This window comes from Corvus cornix, chromosome 20 (genome assembly GCF_000738735.6).
Source record: "Corvus cornix cornix isolate S_Up_H32 chromosome 20, ASM73873v5, whole genome shotgun sequence".
Classification (NCBI taxonomy): Eukaryota; Metazoa; Chordata; class Aves; order Passeriformes; family Corvidae; genus Corvus; species Corvus cornix.
Genome location: NC_046349.1, coordinates 1914197 through 1932990, shown reverse-complemented (window position 1 = coordinate 1932990; position 18794 = coordinate 1914197). Strand labels below are relative to the sequence as shown.

Sequence of the window (18794 nt, the reverse complement as noted above, 5' to 3'; positions counted from 1 at the left end):
TTCCAGCTCTGCTGGATTTCACCTGGACATGGCGCAGAGTGCCCTGCTGGAGTGCAGGGAGGGGGAGGATGAAACATTAACAGCCATGGTTCAAATGTCCTTTTCCAGCTGTTACTCTAAGGAGGCCAGTAAATGATGCCAGGTGACTGCTGTGTTTAAGAAGAAATCCCAAATGAGTGGAACAGGGAGGCTGATTTCTCCAGGGAACGCCTGGCTCATGGGTGGGAGCAGCAGAGCACAGGGTGCTGGAACACGCAGTGCCCAGCGGGCTGTGAGACACCAGCGGTGGGGCCCAAACTGTCAGAGCATTCCCCAGCCTTGGCCTTCCCTTCTCCCTGCTGCCAAATCCCTGCTGCCTGCCCGGGCAGGGCCAGCAGAGCGTGGGCAGATGGCCCTGGAGAGCTCCCATCTGCAGCGACGCCGGGGTCCCGTGGCTCCCTCCCAAGCCCTGCCCTGCGGTGTCGCTGTCACCTCTCCTGACCTTGGCTTGGCCCTGTCCCATCTCCCATCAGCCCAGGCACATCCCCTGCACAGAGCTGCCGTGTCCTGAGCTGGCCCTGGAGCCACTGGGAATTCCAAGGGAAAGGCCATGCTGAGGCATGGGGATGCTGAGCTCCCCACTCCATCACTGGTCCCTGCAATGCGGGGTGGAAGTTGCTCATCCCACATCCAGCTTTATGGGATTGTTGGGATGCAGGTGGGCAGGAGAGGACACAGCACAGGGAACAAGCACAGCACGTGCTGGTCCAGCTGCAGGGAGCATGGGGAAGGTCATGGGAGCCAGACAAGGAGGGTGCGAGCTGGGGATGGGCAGCAGGGACCTGGGAGAGGCCCAACCCCCCCCCAACTCCACGGCAGCCAAAATCTTCATCTGGGGAGATGCCTTAGAAGATTCCATTCTCCAGCTGAAGATCCCCCTGGGGCCTTCCTGCCCGCACCTCAGCTTCATCCAGGTCTCTTTTTCTTTATAGCAAACCCACATGGGGAAGGGTCCAGAGCTGGCTCGTGTGGCACCTGCTGAGAGCCCATGAAATTTGGGGGAAAACACAGTTTCATAGCCCCCCCCATCCCACATCCCACCTGAACCGTCCAGCCAGCCTGTTCCAGCCCAGGCACAGAGGCAGCTTAACCCACGTCCCTCCTACACAGGCTTGAGGAGCTCAGCCCCTGATGTAGTTGGGGTTTGCAGCTGCAAACAGCTGGGCAGAGCTTCAGGCTCTTGTCAATAATACCTGGCTGGGGTGATCAGTCCTTGGGAAGGCTTTGGGCTTTCCCTGGTTTGGGACTGGGGGGTAGCAGCAGTGAAGCTCTTCAGTGTTGGGCTGTGAAAGGAGAGCCAGGGGTGAATTTGATATGAGTGCTGTGTCTGATTTTGAGGAAGAGAACATTCCTCAGCAGTGCCTGCAGCAGGGCCAGACCTGACAATGCTGCAGCCAGATTTGACCGAGCCACTTGTTTACTGTGCCAAAGTGACATGGGTGGTGTGTGCCCTCACTGCAGGAAGGCTTTGGACATGGTCTCCTGCAGCATCCTGGCATCCAGGTGGGACACAAGCCTGGATGGGCGGCTCCCAGGGCAGTGCAAGTTGCATGGTGGGCTCCAAGGATGGGAGAAGGGCTCAGGCTCTGCCCAGGGACCAGGGAAATTTCTCTGGAGGCTGGGGGAAAGGAAGGCCATGGGTGGGTACAAAATGTGTTGGAGACTTGCACAGACTCCAGCAGATGAGGATGGAAAAGTGGAAGTGCATCCTGTAGAGGGGAAGCAGCTTAGAGGGACCACGGATGTCCCCGTGGCATGGCCTGGGGTGGGGGAAAGAGGTGCCAGGGCAGGTTGGCTCTGAAACAAGACAAAATGGGCTTCAGGAGCTGGAAACTCCAGGGCTCACCAGGTGTAAAGCCACGTGCTGGAGTCACTGGTGTGGCATTGCTGAATCCGCAGGGAAAGGAGGACCATGGGTTCACAGCAGGTCTGATGTGTCCTCGGGGTAGCAAGGCCACCCAGGGACCCCTGGCTGCAGACACCCCACCTGTGTGCACGCTCTCTGAGGGTCCTGCACAGCCTCAGCCCCTCCCAGCACGATCAGGATGCAGATTCCCTGGGAACTGGCCACCCTGGAGCAGCCTCCAGCTGGTTGTGGTGCAGGTATTCAGGATTTCTGTGACATGAGTCCTTGAGGCTTAAGCTGGGTACCCAGAGTGACCAAAGAGCTGGGAAAAGCCTCCATTTCTCCCCATCTGCAGCAGGAAAGGGGCAGTTTCCTTTGGGAACCTCTTCCAGGTGGCACTGCAAAACTAAATTCACACAGAGAGCATTAAACAAGGGTTGATATAGGGGTGGAAGTTGGAGCAGCACTTGCCAAAGGTTGAGAATTGAATTCACTTAGATTCCTTTGAAAGTCCTCTCCTTTGGCTATTCTTCCCAGTGTTTTTAGGAAAACTGCCTGCCAGGAATTGGTTTTAAAGTAATAGCACAAAAGTCTCTGGCTCTTTTAATCCATAAGCGTGAAGGGGAAAATACAACGAGCCAGACTCAGACAAAGTGTAACTTTTTTTTCATTATTATTGGATTTAGCAGGAAAATTATTTCCAGCCTCAGTGGCAGGTTAATGGAGTCGCAGGGGCTGGAGCCAGAGGAGATTTATTGTGGAGTCACATCCTCACAGAGAGGCTCAGACTTGCCAGGTGTCTCCAGTGCTCTGTGTGGTCTGGCTTTAAATGGTGCAAGGGATGGAGTGTCCAGCTCCTTGTGCTCCCAGCTGGAAAGGTGAAGGAGTGCCCCTGGCACAGAGCCCACTGCTGAGGGATTGTTCCAGCATCCTATGGCTCCTGGGTTAGGCTGAAAACACCCTCTGCCTGTGGGGATGGGGGAGTGTCCTCCCATGTCCCTGTCCTGGACTGAAATTTCAGATCCTGGGATTTGGAGCAGTGATGGTGAGCCCTGACACAGCGATGCTTGTCTGTGTGGGCACCCTCGGGCAGAGTGGGACTGTGGCAGGAGCAGATCCCAAGGGACTGGGAGCTCAGAAGGGAAAACATCCACCCCCTGAGGAGCCGAAACGGGGCTCCCCTGGCAAAGGGTGAGGTGGGTGTGGTGATGTTCTTCTCCCCCTTAACAAAGAGAGAAGCAACCAGAGATTTCGTGTCCTGTGGAGAATCTCTGTGCAGGAGATCGCAAGGAAGAAGCAGGACTGGGGCTTTGGAAAGTCTTGGATGTGACCCCAAAATACTGTGGCTTTTTGCCAGGCTCTGCCTGCCACGGCAGGAGTGTAGGAAAGGAAACTCTGTGCTTTAGGGCTCAGCAGAGCTGGAGCATCCCACACTGCCCTGCCAGTGCCTCGGGCAAGCTGGGCTGGGGGCAAGCAGAGCCTGCCAGGACTTGGGGACCAGGGGGACAGGGTCCACAGGAGCTGCACCTGCCACTGTCCCCACCTTGGACCAGGCTGCTCAGACTTGGGCTCTGAGCCCAGAGAGCCAAAACCCCAAAGCCAGGCAGGGTCCAGCTCTGCCCAGTGCCAGGGCAGATGCTGGGGACCACCAGGCAGGGGACACCAGGCCCTGTGGTAGCAGTACAACCCCTGTGGCAAGCTCGGGGACCTCCAGGAGTTGTGGATGCACTGGTGGAGTTGCCCTTGGGAGTGGGAGCAGCTGTGGGTGCTGCTGGAAGGGGCTGGGGAAGAGCAGCACCTCCATGTGCATCACAAAACACCTTGCTCAGCTGCCGGGTAAATCCCACACCGTGTGTGTGCAGCACAGCGGTGACCCCAAAGCATCCCTTGGGGTCTGGGAGCTGCAAATCAAGCTGATCTCTCTGGACAGCTCTGGGTTTTGCTGGAGTTTGAGCAGCCAGCTTACACTGCCTCGGATTTCACACAACTTCCAGCCCTGTCCCTTGTCCTCAGAGGGCAAAGCTGTCCCCACAAGCTACCCGGGGCATGAAGCTTGGCAGATCCTGCCTTGCAGCTGCTGGAAGGGGCTTGGAGTGGCTTCCAGCTGATGCAGCTGATGGTGATTTCCAAGCTAACAGTGACACCTCCTGGTTGCACAAAATCCAGCCCAAAGCCCGGCGTGCAGGCAGGGCAGTGCAGGTGCCATCAGGAGCACACGGGCTGATCACTGCTTACATCATTTATATCCAGAAATCCCAAGTACCCTTCCAGGTGCAAGTGTGGCCCCACAGGGATACAGCCATCCCTGAGCGCGGTGAGGGCTGTGCTGAGCTGGGAGGTGCTGGCAGGGAAAAGCCTGGAAAAGTGGGCATCAACCAAGGTGCTGGATGCAGACTGCTTCAAAAAGAGCAGTTCTTTGAGTTGTGATTCAGCAGAGAGAGGTAAAAGCTTTGGTATGACAGCATTAAACCTTATAAAACTTAGATGTGAAATTGATTTAAATCTTGGTTTCTCCCCTACGTGCAACTGTAGAATCACAGAATACCCTGAGATGGAAGGGACCCACAAACATCATTGAAGTTCCAACTCCTGATCCTGCACAGAACTGACTGGGCGTCAGCCTGATCAATTATTTGCCAGCAAGAATTTAGGATTGACTGTTCCAGGGGTCTCCCAACACCCAGGGGCTCCTGGAGGTGGGTTCTGCCCCACTGTGACCAGTTGAAATTGAGGAGCTGCTCCCTCTGCTGCGAGATTTGTTCCCCATCCCTCCCTTTATCTGGGAATTCCCTTGCACACCTTCCTGACTCCCCACCTGTCCTTGCAGGCATCCAAGATGTCCTTGAAGGTGCAGACGAGCAACATCACGAACAAGAATGACCCCAAGTCCATCAACTCGCGGGTGTTCATCGGCAACCTCAACACGGCGGTGGTGAAGAAGTCGGATGTGGAGACCATCTTCTCCAAGTACGGCCGCGTGGTCGGCTGCTCCGTGCACAAGGGCTACGCCTTCGTCCAGTACTCCAACGAGCGGCACGCGCGCGCCGCCGTGCTGGGCGAGAACGGCCGCATGCTGGCCGGCCAGACCCTGGGTGAGTCCCCTCGCCGGGGTGTCCGGGGCGGGCTGGCTCGGCTGTTCCGTAGGGGATGGGGAAGGGATGGCCAGTGCCCGGTCCAACCGGGATGTTGGGTGCGCAGAGCGGCTCAGAGAGGAGCCGGTGAGGACCGAGTGATGAGGCAGGATGAGCAGGAGGCGTGGCGGGGCACGGAGCTGGAGAGCAGCATTCCAACAGCACCCCCAGGCAGGAGCTGAAGGCTCCCAGCTCCCGTGTGGGATGGGATCAAAGGCCTGTGTGACATCGTGGCCCAAAACCTCAGCTGTGGGCTGTGATTGTAGAAGCCAAACGGCAAAACCACGATTCTGGATCATCCCATGGCCTCGTCCTTGAACTGCTGGGGAAGAACAAGGGTGGGGAAAAGACATTGCCTGGTGTTAAAGACATGGATAGGACAATGGGGAAGGGCTTCCCCTTGCCAGAGGGCAGGGTTAGGTGGGATATTGGGAAGGAATTGTTCCCTGTGAGGGTGGGCAGGCCCTGGCACAGGGCGCCAGAGAAGCTGGGGCTGCCCCATCCCTGGAAGTGTCCAAGGCCGGGCTGGACAGGGCTTGGAGCAGCCTGGGAAGGTGTCCCTGCCCATGGCAGGGGATGGAACAAGATGATCTTTAAGGTCCCTTCCAACCCAAACCATGCTGTGATTCAGTGATTCCCTTCCAGGACAGGCCTTACCCTCAGCCTGTCAGGAGAGCTGATATCCAGACCAGCTCAGCCTGACTTCAGCGAGCAGATGTGAAATGAGAGAACTCCCCCCCCCACGTCTGCACTGCTGTGGGATGAGAACTAACAAGCAAATCCCCCCCAGCTGCACCCTTGCTTTGCAGATTGTTCTGAGGAGTCATATTGTGAGATGTCCTTGTCACCAGCTCCAAGCTGAGAATTGGAACTGGGGACAGGATTTTTAATGAAAAATGGTGATTTCCAAGCCTGCTGCAGGCAGTGGGCACCCAGGAAAGCAATTTGCAGCCCATTCCCACCCTGCTGCTGGCACAGCAGTCCAAGGTAAGAAGTTGTGCTGAGGCTGTGCTGCTTCCTCTGAGGTTTATCTGGATACCAGAAACTTCTGCTCACTTCTCTTGTGCTCCAGAGAGCGGAGCTGCAGACCTGGCAGAGCTCAGTGTGCCAGGAATACTTCCAGCCCAGATGTTGCCCACATGTGCAGTCTGAGATAGGATGGAGAGGGCCTTGGGGAACCCAGGAGTTCCTTGTGATGCTCCAGACAGATACAGGAGACGTGGCCAAGGGACATGGAGCACTTGCTCACTTAGCTGATGAGAGACATGAAAGGTTTGCCATGAGAAAAACCTTCTGTCAGAAAACCTCTGAAACCTCTCATCTCTGCTGGTCTCAAAGGGCTGGAATTCCAAAAGGAGGCGAAAGGGCTGTGTGATAGCTGGGTGTCCTGTCCATGTCCTGGACGAGGTGCAAACTCAGCTGCCTTTCATCTTCCCACCCTTCATGGGCCAGTCTGAGCACAGGAGAGCTCATCAGGCTTCCCTTTGCTGTTGCTGGCAGGTGTGAGCACTGGGATGCTCCCCTTGCAGGAGAACCAGCAGAGAAGATCTGTGGTTAGACAATCAAGGTGGAAAGTTTTTCTCTGAAAAGAGGAGGGATGGCCAGGTAAGAATGTGGAGAGGGAGGACAGGCTGGGACCGCCAGGGGACACAGCAGACACCCTGCTGAAGGGACTGTCCCTGCAGGTCCTGGCAACCTCTGGAGTGCCTTCTGCAGACACTCCCAGACACCCCAGTCATCGCAGGAGGCACTGGAAACTAGATCCACACCGTCCCCTCACCCTGCCATGGGGACTGGACACAGCACAACCTCTCCATTTCCAGGGAGCAGGTGCCTGGATATGAGCAGGAGGGATCAGTACTGCCTTGGGGTAGGCAGATGGAGTCAGCGATGCAGAGGAGGGAGCCAGAATGGGAATGAGATGCAAAAATCTGTCCAGGCTGATGTGCATGCTGAGCTCTTCTCTGTCCTTTTTCACTCTCAAGGGAATGCTGTGGGATCACTGCCCATCACCACCATAGCTGAGAGTAAGAATTCCCTGCTGTTGGCACGTGCCAGTGAGGGAGGGCTCCGCAGGGCTCTTCGTAGCAGTGGGGACCAGCAGATGGAGCTAATTGTTGTTCTTCTCACCTCCTGGGTTTCCCGTGCCTCTCCCTTGGAGGGTGTCCCCATCCTGGTGCTCTCCAGTCCGCAGGAGCACTGCGTGGCAGCTGGAGAGATGCACCCTGACAGCAAAAAGGGTTCCCAGCCAGGGGGCTGCAGCTGGGCAGGGGTGTGTTCTGGGCTGCACCAGGGAAGGATGGGCCCCTCTCTCCCCTGCAGTGCCAGCAGCCCTGGTGGCTCTGCAGGCTCAGAAAGGCAACCGTGTGTGAAATGTTCCCGCTGGCTGCAGCTGGCCCTGGACCTGCCCTACGGCCACGTGCAGCCTCTCAGCATTCAGGCTCAGCACTCCCCTGCAGCTGGGGATGGCAGGATGGAGGGAGGGAGGCTGCAAGGAAGGCGCTGATGGGAAGGTGCCTCCAGAGGAGCGCTCGGTGCGATGGCTGAGCCCCCCCAGCCCCCCCAACACCACGCTGGTTGTACAAGCTCAGGAGGAGGCTGAGCTCCGGCTCCAGCAGGAATGAGGTCTCTTGACAGATAGCCCAAGGAATTGCCCAGCAAGGCACTGGGCAGTAGGAGCAGGTCCATGCTCCTCCAGAACTGTGTCCTGCACATGCAGCCTGTGCTGCTCCTGCTCAGCTCATCCCAGCAGTGCTGCAGCCTTCCTGTGCTCCTGAAGGTGATTTTCCTGGTTAATAACTACGTCAGGGTGCTCCTTTGGATCACTTTTTAGGCTCTTTAGTTTGATGGCGTGTGGACCCCCCCATCCACATTTCTCCATAAAGTCCCTTCATGAAGCATAAAAAAATAGAAGTTTTAAATGGTCTGATGTGCTAAAAGCTGGTTGGATGCCCCCTAAGGTGCAGGTAGCAGAGAGCAAGGCATCACTGAAGAAATTCTGCCCTGTGAGGGTGGTGAGGCCCTGGCACAGGGTGCCCAGAGAAGCTGTGGCTGCCCCTGGAACCCTGGAAGTGCCCAAGGCCAGGCTGGATGGGGCTTGGAGCAGCCTGGGACAGTGGAAGGTGTCCCATGGCAGAGGGGTGGAACTGGATGGTCTTTCAGGGAAGATCTCTTCCAGCCCAAACCATTCTGGGATCTTTTTCTCCCACCACATCTCTGGTCCATCCCAATGCTCCCGTGGGGCACCGGTGTCATGGAGCTGCAGCATGTACCCATGGGTGGGACACTCCCAGCCCCTGGTTCTCTGGGGGGAACCAGTTCCCTCAGGGCAGGTCAACACAGACCCCTGAGGACCAAGACATTCAGTAGGTGACCCACATGTGCTGAAGAGTCTCCTGAACCCACCCAGCCTTTTCCAGAAACACAGATGTGGTTCCTCCGAGCTCCTGAACGTCACCTGCCTCACACCAGCTGATGAAGAGGATTCTTGCCAACCCCATGGACTCAGCAGCTGGTCTTTGACTCCCTCACCTTCCACTACTTTGATTTTTGAAATATGAGGGGTTCTTTTACATGAATGCTCCTTTCTCTTTATTCCTGCCGTGTCTGAGGGCCCTGGTTTCATGGTGGACTTGGTCCACATGCGGAAATCCTGTCTTCCCGAGATCTGACATGCCCAGAGGTCTGACATCTCTTTAGATACACAGGACCAGAAGAACCAACAGGGTTTAGGGCTGATTGGAGAAGCCAGCAGGGCATTTGCTCTGTCCTGGGCTCAGAACAGAGCAGTTGCTCACCTCTCTGAGCTCTGGCTCCACACCCCATGTTGGATTGCCGGGCTCTCGGCAGCTCCATGAAATTGGCTGTGTCACTTTATTCTCACATCAAAAGCACATTTGGCACCAAGGCCAAGGAGCAAAATTTCCTCAGGGGATTAGAGGAGCTTGTTCTCCCCTCCCCTGGCAGAAGATGCTCCTCCAAGAGCAGCTGCAGGCACGGGCACCCCGTGCAGAGTTTAACGCAGCCAAATCCATAGCAGTGCCTGGCTGGCTCATGCCAAGCATTCCTCGTTATTCCCAAAGGATCAAGGGGTGGATTGTCAGCAGCCAGCAGCGTGCAGCAGGTTTGGATTTTGCCTTGCCACACCAAGTTCTCCTGAGAAAGCTGTCCTGAGTTTGTGTGTGTGGATTGGAGCACGGTGCTGACTGCCAGCTGAATGGTGAGTGGCTCTGGAAAGGAAAAGGAAGAGGTTTGCCAACACGATGTATTTGCCTTCCTGTGGAGCCCCAGCAGGCCCCAGATGTGCCAGAAGCAGGTGGGAATGGGTGGGGGTGTGGGAGAGCTCGTTTCTCTCTGGCAGGCTTGTGTGCATCTGCCCCAGCTCCGTGCCCAGGTACAGGTGAAGGTGACAAGGGACATGCTGTGTCACAGCTGCGTGTCCCTTCCTTGCAGACATCAACATGGCCGGGGAGCCCAAACCCAACAGACCCAAAGGGCTGAAGAGAGCAGCCTCTGCCTTGTACAGGTAGGTGTTCACCTGGGTGTGAGGTCTGGGCTGCTGTTTTTGCCTTCCAGCACCCCCTGACCACTGCCCTGAGCTCCCTGCCCCCAGCAGCCTGGACACTGCACATCCAGAGCTTCTCCCAGGGGCTCCTTTCCTTGGCAGTGCCCTTCAGGCAGTGGCAGCCCCAAGGTTGGCCAGTGCCTATGGTGGTGTGGGAGATTTCCTGGGCATGGTCCCACCTGTGCAGGTGCTGGACCTGGAGAGGGCTGGAGAAGGGTGAGCAGTACCCTGTGCTTTAACCACACCGGAGGAGGGGGAGCAAGAGGAGAACCCCCCTCCAGCCAGGCAGCAGGAGTGGGCACAGAGGGGCTGGGTGTGGGGGAAAAACAGGGAACAGGGATAATTCAGGGAAAGAGAAGACTGACTGTCAAAGGGAGAGGAGAAGGGAAGAAAGTGGGAAACCCTGGGGGTGACAAATGGAGGTGAAGCAAGGAAGAGGCCGGGGGAAGTCCCAAGGGAGCCTGTTCTGAGGAGCAGCAATGAGGGATCAAGGGAACAGGAGGGACAGGAGAGGTGTGTGGCACATGGAGTGTGTTACAGATGTCAGTGAGCCCTTAGCTCAAGAGAATTTATCATGATTTCCACAAGAGGTGAAGATTTTCATTTAAGCCCCATACTCTGGAGTCAGGGGAATGTGGGAGAAACTCATTAAGTTCTTGCTTGTGGTTGAAAAGGTATTTCAGGAGTGACCTGCAGGTTCAGGAACCCAAAACCAAATAACAAGGTCCCCAAATGTGTTTTATTTATAAATTGTCACAATTTTGATGCCAGTCTCATGCTGAATCACGAGTTGGAAGGTGTGAGGTTGGGAGGAAAAGACTAAAATCAGTATTGGGGTTATAGGTGGGTGTAGCAAAAGGGGAAATCATGGGAGAACTGGAGACTTTTCCACAAAAAGAAGAAATAAGTGCAAGGGGTGAAGAGAACCCTGTGATTCAGACTCAGCCGTGTGGTCCTGCACCAGTGTGCTGTGGAATGGCAAATCCTGGTTGGAAAGTGCAGCTCTGGCACATCCAGACCCCCCAGAGCCCCAGCAGCCTCCCACCACCCACAGGGCATCTCTGGGTTCCTTCCAGGAGCCTCTCAGCTGAGCTCCCTCTGTGCAGCTTTCAGGCACATTTCTCCCATCCTGGGACCCTTTGGCCCTTCACAGGACGTGGCTCTCTGGATTCCCAGGGGATGGCACTTGAGGGGAAGGAGATGGGAGTAGAGATGATGCAACTCCTGCTGTTCAGCTGCACGTGGACTGCTCACATGGGGCCGGGGCCATAAGGCACACCAGCTCCTTCCATACATCTTGCACTAATGAGCTTTTCATTTACTGCTCACCCGTGCCTGGAGCACTAATCCCTTCCTCTGAAATGACCAATGTTTCAGACTTCCAGCCTGCTGAGAGAGATGTTTGCTCCCTCCCACAAATATGGGTATGCTAAAATATGGGCCAGAGAACTGCACTGCTCCGAGCTCCAGCAATGTTTCATCCCAGACTGGCTGTCAGATTAAAACTTTGCCATCTGGGCTGGCAGAACTTACGATATCTCCTGGAAAACGGGGAATCCAGGTTTGCAGCGAGCTGTGCTTACAGCTTCCCGAACCACCATCAATTTTTCTAAACGTTAGACTTCAAAAATCACAGCACTGTAATTTATAGAGGTGCTGTTACACACAGCAGAGGATTTTTCTAAAGGCCAGGCTTTGCTTTGCCTCGCTCCAAGTCTGCATGGGAGGGTCGAGGGGAAGGCAAGGCAAGGGAAGTTCCATTTTGAACACAGAGGAAGCAACAGTCGTGACATTTTTAGCTGTCCACCAGCCCGAGGGGGGGTCCAGGTGTTCAGTAGAAATCCTTGGGGATGTAACCTCCCATCCAGCTCCACCCAGGCTCATGCCACTGTCAGTTTTCTCAGGTGTCTCCACACGAGGCACCTTCAGTTCTTACAAAGCCTCGCTGCCCTCACTGCTCTCCTCCACACCTGGATCTCTGGACCTTCCTCCCTCCCTCTGGCACTTCCCAGAGCATCCCTTTGCACAGGGAAGGCTCCTGGATGCTCCTGCCCGGCATCCCGGCCACCGCCACAAGCGTGGCCATCCTGCCCGTGGGGCTGGCTGGGAAATGAGGTGCTGTGACCATGTCCCCAGGCCGGCACTCACTGTCTCTCCAAATCTGCCTTCTGGCAGCACTTTTTTTTTTCTCCTGCACAGCAAATGTCAGGACAGGATTTCCTGGGGCATTTGGGGCCATGTTCAGGTTGGTGCCAGCAATCCCACCTTGCTGTCAGCTGGCTGGGAAGGGAAGGTGGCTCTGCCAGGGCCCCTCTGGGCTTCTGGAGGGACAAATCTCTGCCCTGCCCTGCAGTGCTGGGGCTAAAGCTGCTCCATGGCCAAAAGGACAGAGAGGACAACCTGAGCAAGAGCTGCTGGTGTCTGCAGCTCAGTGGCCCCAGGAGGGGTCTCTGAAATGGTGACAGGGACAAAGCACTGCTGACTGACTGTCACAGCTAGTGAACACCGGCATCCATCCCGTTACACCCCAAGCTGGTGTCAGCCCATCCCTGAACACCCCTCCCAGGCCCTGGTGCTGGAGCAGTGACATCCCAGTGCCAAATCCACATGGACAGGGCTGAGAGCAGCTCTGGGGCAGAGGGGGAGGTGAGCAATGATGTCCCAGCCTACAGCAGCCCCAGCACTTTGGGAATGCCGGGCTTCATCCCACATTCCTCTATTTCCCACTGCCTTGGCTATTTGCAGGAGGAAGGAGTCTCACAGAGCTCCGCCAGATCACTGTTTGATCAATGCCACATTTTCCAAGCAGCTTTCCAGCAGGTATTCCTTTGCCTGCTGCAGTAATGCCATGGCAGCAGGGTGGGAGCTGAGCTCAACATGGCACTCGTGATTAGCAGTATCAGGCAGTAATTAAAGCACAGGTGCTCAAATGCACATTTGCTGTTCAGGTACAGGCTCAGAAGTGGCCCCACAAATGTGATGGAGAGGCAGCACATGCAAACAATCCCCCTTCAGTTATGAACAGCTGCATTTTGAACCTGAGTCAGTATAAATGTTGTTTGATTGCTAAAGGCAAACAAAGCCAAGGCAGTGAATGCAGCAGGAGGTGTTCCTTGAGGCCTTCCTGCTTTCCAGCCTTTGCCTCTGTTTGTCCCTTATTTTGAAAGGGTGCAGTGTCACCGGCCGATAGAAAAATGGCAAAAATTATTCCTGTACACAAAGACAGACCTGCCAGGTCGCTGAGAAACAACCCCTCAGTCTCAGGATGCTTTATCCTACATGCAGTGAAATTTTCAGGATAAATCACCCATGCAAAGGCACTCCCTTTTACCAGCTGTTTTCCTGGATTCATCTGGGAAGACCTGCCCTGTGCTCATAGCCCGATTCCAGGGATGCTGCTAAAACCATCCAGCCACTGCCTCGCTGGGATCACCTGCTAAGCCACGAGTGACTGGTGTGTCACAGCAGGGTCACACAGCCCCAGACTGCCCCAAACCCCTCATTCCAGCCCCCTGCCTTCCCTGAGGGCTGTCCCATGGTCAGGAATCAAAGCAGCACTGCAGAGGCTGGGGTTCGTGTTTTGGGAAGTCAGGACCAGCTCCCTGGGATAATTATGCCCCTAATTCCTTTTGAAAGGATGGAAGTATCTCCAATCCCACAAGGATTCAGGGCCAGGGCAGGAGAACCCCCACCCTCGGGCTTTGCACCCACAGATGCTCTGGGGCCCCTGCCCTGCAGTCCAGGCAGGGTGTGACCCCCCACTGCCTTTGGGAATACCCTGCAGAACTGCCAGGAGCAATTCCCACCAGGAAAACCCAGGGCTGCCCAGCTTTGCTCCCACATTCCCCATGGAAATAGGGAATAACAAAGTGTCATAACATTGCCAGGGTTCATTGGCCACTTCATCCAGCAGATTGACTGCTCTGGGAAGAGGCTTGGGGCTTCACATGAGCTTTTGGGCCTCTCTGTCTTTGGATCTACAGATATTGGAGGCTGAGCTTCCTCCTGTTGGTGCTGGAGCCAAGCCCAGGAGCAGGGCAGAGGTGCCCAAACACCTCAGGGCAGGGGCAGTGCTGGAGATGGAGGTGCCCAGGCCATCCAGGGCTCCATTCCTTGTTTGCAGGTGCCAGGCTTTGCCCAGGGCAGTGCTGTGTGCTGGGACTGAGGCTGCAGCTCCTCTCCATCCCCATGTGTCCATGGAGCTGCCCATGTGTGATCCCACAGCTCTGCCAGGGAGCAAAGGCTTGGAGGAAAAGCTTGCTCAGACCAGGAGTGTGAAATGGGGTCAGGTAAAAGGAATTTGGGCATCTCAAAATTTTGCCAAACACTCCCAAGCTTTGTGTTGTTTATGAACAAATCCTGCCAAGCTGCCTCGTGGTCTCCAAGCCACGGGGAGCTTCCAGCAAGAGCAACACCCCATGGAGGGTGTGGATAAAGGCACTGCTTCATCCCACTTGGAGCCCTGGAGCTGCAGGGAGATGCCACTGTCTCCTCTTGCCTGGGACTGGGGAGAACATTGTCTCTGCTGGAGAGAGAGCCAGAAGCACTTCACCAGAGCCTGTCAGGATTGAAAATATTACAAAATCACAGCAATTTCATTTGAGTTGCGTCTAAGGAGAGGGAGAAAATTGAAGAGGGAGAGTCTGACAGTGTAGAAGCATCCTTCTTCAATTTTCCTTTCAAATGCCTTCCTGTTTTGATGGTATTTTGTATTTATTGGATTCAAACAGACCTGGAGTCAAACATCCTCGGTGATCAAAATAAATTGGCAGGCTGAGGGGAGCTATTTTCTTGGAGAATTTTTGTATCTCCAGGTTTCACCCCAGGTGAAATCAAGTTACCAATCATGAAAAGCTCCATGGAAGTGCCTCGTTCCCTGGTGTCCATCCCCTCAGCCCCACACACAGCTGGGCTCATTCCAGCAGCAGCTGCCCTGCGAGGAAGTGCCTTTCCCTTTCAATCCAGAAGAGGGAATAAGTAAACACAGATCATGCAGTGGTTGGGACAGAGGCTGTGGGATATTCCTGTGTCCTCTGAGCCCAGCAGGAATGTTGGCTACAACTCAGGTCTGAAGGGGAGGGCACCTGAAAAGAATCTGGAATTCATCGGTCAAAAATGGCTATTTTCCACCAAGCAGTGGAATCTGGAAGGGTTGTGGTGATAACACCTCCACAGCCACATCTCCCCCCACCAGTGCTCTTTCCTCAGGAGTGCAACCCTGCTCTCCCCATCCCACCCTCAGCCAGCTGGGAATGCCACAGGCAGCAGCTGCTCAGAGATAAAGCCCAGCTTTATGGAATATCTCCTCACTGAAGTCCCCATGGCAGGGCACTACTGGGGCAGGAGGTGCATGAGCACCCTGGCACCAACTCCTTGGCCCCAAAGCAGCTCTGGTGTATCCAGCCACCCTCAGGTTCCCCCAGGGCACAGGCTGGGTCTCCACATGCTGCCACAGGCATTTGGGGAACCCAAGGAGTGTGGAAAAAACACATTTAGGAAGCCAACCAGTTACTGAAACTTAACACTGGCTGGGACCTCAATGCCAGCATAGGCAGGAGAGACTTCCTGCTCCAAACCACACCCCACCAGCCATCCCAGCCAGCCTCACATTGTTCTTGTCGCTTCTGTCAAAGATGCAGGGCACCAAATTTACTCTCAGCTACACACTTGGGTGGTCATCCTTCCCTCTCCCCTGTTCCTCCTGGCTGAGCCCGTCCCTCTCCCCGCATCAATCTATCATTCTTCCCATTCTTTTCAGGCAGTTCAGGAGGCAGGACAGACTTTGCTTTCTGGGGCTGCACTAATTGTCTTTGTTCAGAGCAGAGAGGAGAGACCACCAGCATCACCTCTGTCTTAGCCAGTGTGAACTGAGCCTCAGCACACCAGGGAAGGGTGCTGTGTTCAGCTGGGGCAACTGATACCAATGTGTGGGGTCAGACCCCCTGGTTTTTGCTGCCTTGTGAAAAAACAGCTGCAGCAAGGGGGGAATGTGTGTTACTGGGTCTCCAGGGAGTGGGGAATGCTCCTACTTTAGGTTAAAATGCAGCTCAAGCTTAAGAGAACAGGACGTGGGCATTGCCTGGCTGGGGGGAGAGAGGTTTAAATTAATAAATATCCCCATAAATATGCCCTTCGTCCCGACTTTCCTCCACACACATCTTGCTCCTCCTTGAGATAACCAGGCTAACACCCCTCTGCCAACATCAACCTCTCCAGTGCCTTCAGCCCCCCAAATCTTCCTCCTGGGCTCAGCCCATCTCCCTGCAGCCAGGACTGTCCATGTCCTGCTGGATGAGAGTCCCTTATGAAGGGGGATCAACCTATTTACCCTTGGTGGCCCTGGGGGCACTCAGCAGCCCGTGAGGGGGCAATAATAATGAGTTACCAGCACTAATTAACCCATGATGCCCTGATGTCTCTGCAGTGGCTACGACTTCGATTATGATTACTACAGAGACGACTTCTACGACAGGTCAGGCGTCAGCCAGAGGGGCTTTGTGGGGCAGGGGAGGGAGGGATTGGGGTGCCTGGGGTCCAGCCCAGCCTGTGGGGTGGGATCCGATGGCCGCGATCAGCGGGAACGCTGCGGGGGCTGGGGCTGGGGCACCCCACGGCAGGGCTGCCACGTCCTTCCTCTGCCTCCCCCTCAGGATCTTCGAGTACCGGGGCCGGGTGTCGCCGGTGCCGCGGGTGGTGCCGGTGAAGCGGCCGCGGGTCACCATCCCCCTGGTGCGGCGCGTCAAGGCCACGCTCCCGGTCAAGCTCTTCGCCAGGTCGGCCGCCATCGCCAACAGCTCGGCCAAGCTCAAGTGTGAGTGTGTGCCCGGGCTGGGGACACGCGTGGGGCCTCCCAGAAAACCCCTCAGAAAGCCCCGAACGCCTGGAAAGAGCAGCCCGGCTGCGGGGGGTGCGGCTGGGGAAGTGCAGGTGCAGCCTGAGCGCGCCAAAGGCCGGCCTCGGCCTCCACAGCCTGCCTGAAACAGCGCCCACAGGCTTTTTTGGGAGCAGCCCCCCAGCTTCCCTGCCAGTTTCCCAGCGAGCTGCCAGCCCGGGGTTCCTCCGTGGTTTTTCTGTCTGCTCAGGAAGTGCCCTGGGGCAGGCGCGGGGTGGGGCTGCTCCGCGGGTGCTCTGCAGGGCACTGAGTGCCTTCCTTTTCTTCCTTTCCTTCCTTCCTCCCTCCAAGTGAAGAGCAGTGAGCTGCAGACAATCAAAACTGAGCTGACACAGATCAAATCCAACATTGATGCTCTCCTGGGCCGGCTGGAGCAGATTGCTGAGGAACAGAAGCTGTCTGCAGGTCAGTGGGGTGCGAGGATGCCTCAGGGCTGGCCTTGGCATCACAACTCCCTCCAGGCTTTGACAGGGAAATGTCAACCCCCAGGTTCCAGGGTAGAATCACAGGCCAAAATAACACACCAGAATTCCTGAAGTTAATGGAGTTGGGGTTTAAAATGATGAGATTTTTTTTCCTTTGTCATATCGTTTATATTTTTTTTCAGTTTGCTTTTTTGTTCTACTATTCTGTTTTACTCTGTCATATCGTATTGTATCCTATCCTATCCTGTCCTATCTTATTCTCTCTTCCTTTCCTTTCCTTTCCTTTCCTTTCCTTTCCTTTCCTTTCCTTTCCTTTCCTTTCCTTTCCTTTCCTTTCCTTTCCTTTCCTTTCCTTTCCTTTCCTTTCCTTTCCTTTCCTTTCCTTTCCTTTCCTTTCCTTTCCTTTCCTTTCCTTTCCTTTCCTTTCCTTTCCTTTCCTTTCCTTTCCTTTCCTTTCCTTTCCTTTCCTTTCCTTTCCTTTCCTTCCCTTCCCTTCCCTTCCCTTCCCTTCCCTTCCCTTCCCTTCCCTTCCCTTCCCTTCCCTTCCCATTCCCATTCCCATTCCCATTCCCATTCCCATTCCTTTCCTTTCCTATCCCTATTTTATCCTATCCCTATTTTATCCTATCCTATCCAAGTTCTATTTTAGTCTGTTCGCCTCTCTTCCATCCTATCCTACCCCTATCCTGTCCTATCCTACCCCTATCCTATCCCTATCCCCATCCTATCCTATCCTACATCCTATCCCTATCCCTATCCCTATCCCTGTCCCTATCCTATCCTGCCCTGCCTGGCTCCCACAGCCTTGTTGGGGGATGTGGAACCTTCTCTGCCCTCTCCATGGTCTCCCAGGCTGCTTCCTCAAGATCAGCAGAGCTCCCCGCTGCAGGAAGCCTCTCCATCACTGTTATTTCCCCACGGCCCGGGTGTGGGGGCCGTCTGACCCCGGGGTTCAGGCTGTGGCCCCCGTTCCCAGCCCTGACCCAGCTGTTGCCCTGCAGAGGCCCGGAAGAAGGCGGAGAGCAGCAAGAGCGAGGTGTCCCAGGAGGACACGGCATCCGAGGCCGAGGCCAACGTGGAGGAGCCGCTCAACGGGGACGAGGGCGAGGAGGAGGGACTCGCACGGGAGGAGTGTGAGGATGAACTGGTAAGAGAGCTTGGGTGAAACATCCCTGCAGCAGAGCAGTTCAGTCGTGGGGCACAGCTTTACTGGAACTTGCTAAATCCCCAGGAGAAGTAGTTTTTCCTTCCTTCAAAGAAATTGCTGTATTTAAATCCGATTGTTGTTCACAGCTTATTCTTCCAAACCTCCCTGCTGCCTGCAAAAGCACTGCCCATGCAAACCTGTGGAGGTGCTGAAGGAAACATGGTTGGCTCTTGAAATTCAGACATTTATACTTGATTTCACAGCTAGGAGTGGTTTAAACCACACTGCTCTGCTCCCAGGTGATTCTTAGATGGATTTAATCCCATGGCAAAGACAGGCTGTGTTAGATGAGCTGCATTTGCAGTGCCCTTGCACCTGACCGGACATCCACAGAGTCACAGGAGGGTTTGGATTAGAATGAACCCTAGAGAACTTCTCGTTCCACCCCTGCCATGGGTAGGGACACCTTCCACTATCCCAGCCTGCTCCAAGCCCCATCCAACCATCATTCCAGGGATCCAGGGGCAGCCACAGCTTCTCTGGGCACCCTGTGCCAGGGCCTCCCCACCCTCACAGGGAAATTCCTTCCCAATATCTCATCTAACCCTGCCCTCTGTCAATGTGAAGCCTTGTCCTGTCTCTCCAGGCCCTTGTCCAAAGTCCCTCTCCAGAGGGACTTGTCCCATGCCACAAACCAAGGTCTGACCGAGCCAGGGCACCCCCAGCGAGGGCAGTGCCAGCACCACTGGT

The 18794-nt window shown here is 55.4% G+C and overlaps 1 protein-coding gene across 3 annotated transcripts in view; it reads left to right on the top strand.

The window, feature by feature from the left end:
- Window positions 1-18794, top strand: part of RALY (RALY heterogeneous nuclear ribonucleoprotein) — a 117618-nt gene that overhangs the window by 93807 nt on the left and 5017 nt on the right. For all 3 annotated transcript variants that reach the window (XM_039563430.1, XM_039563429.1, XM_039563428.1), the window contains 6 exons: window positions 4713-4977; window positions 9469-9541; window positions 16005-16052; window positions 16231-16391; window positions 16764-16877; window positions 17899-18044. In XM_039563430.1, coding sequence (XP_039419364.1) covers window positions 4722-4977; window positions 9469-9541; window positions 16005-16052; window positions 16231-16391; window positions 16764-16877; window positions 17899-18044 — 798 coding nt within the window. In that variant the 5' untranslated portion in view covers window positions 4713-4721. The remainder of the gene's footprint in view (window positions 1-4712; window positions 4978-9468; window positions 9542-16004; window positions 16053-16230; window positions 16392-16763; window positions 16878-17898; window positions 18045-18794) is intronic.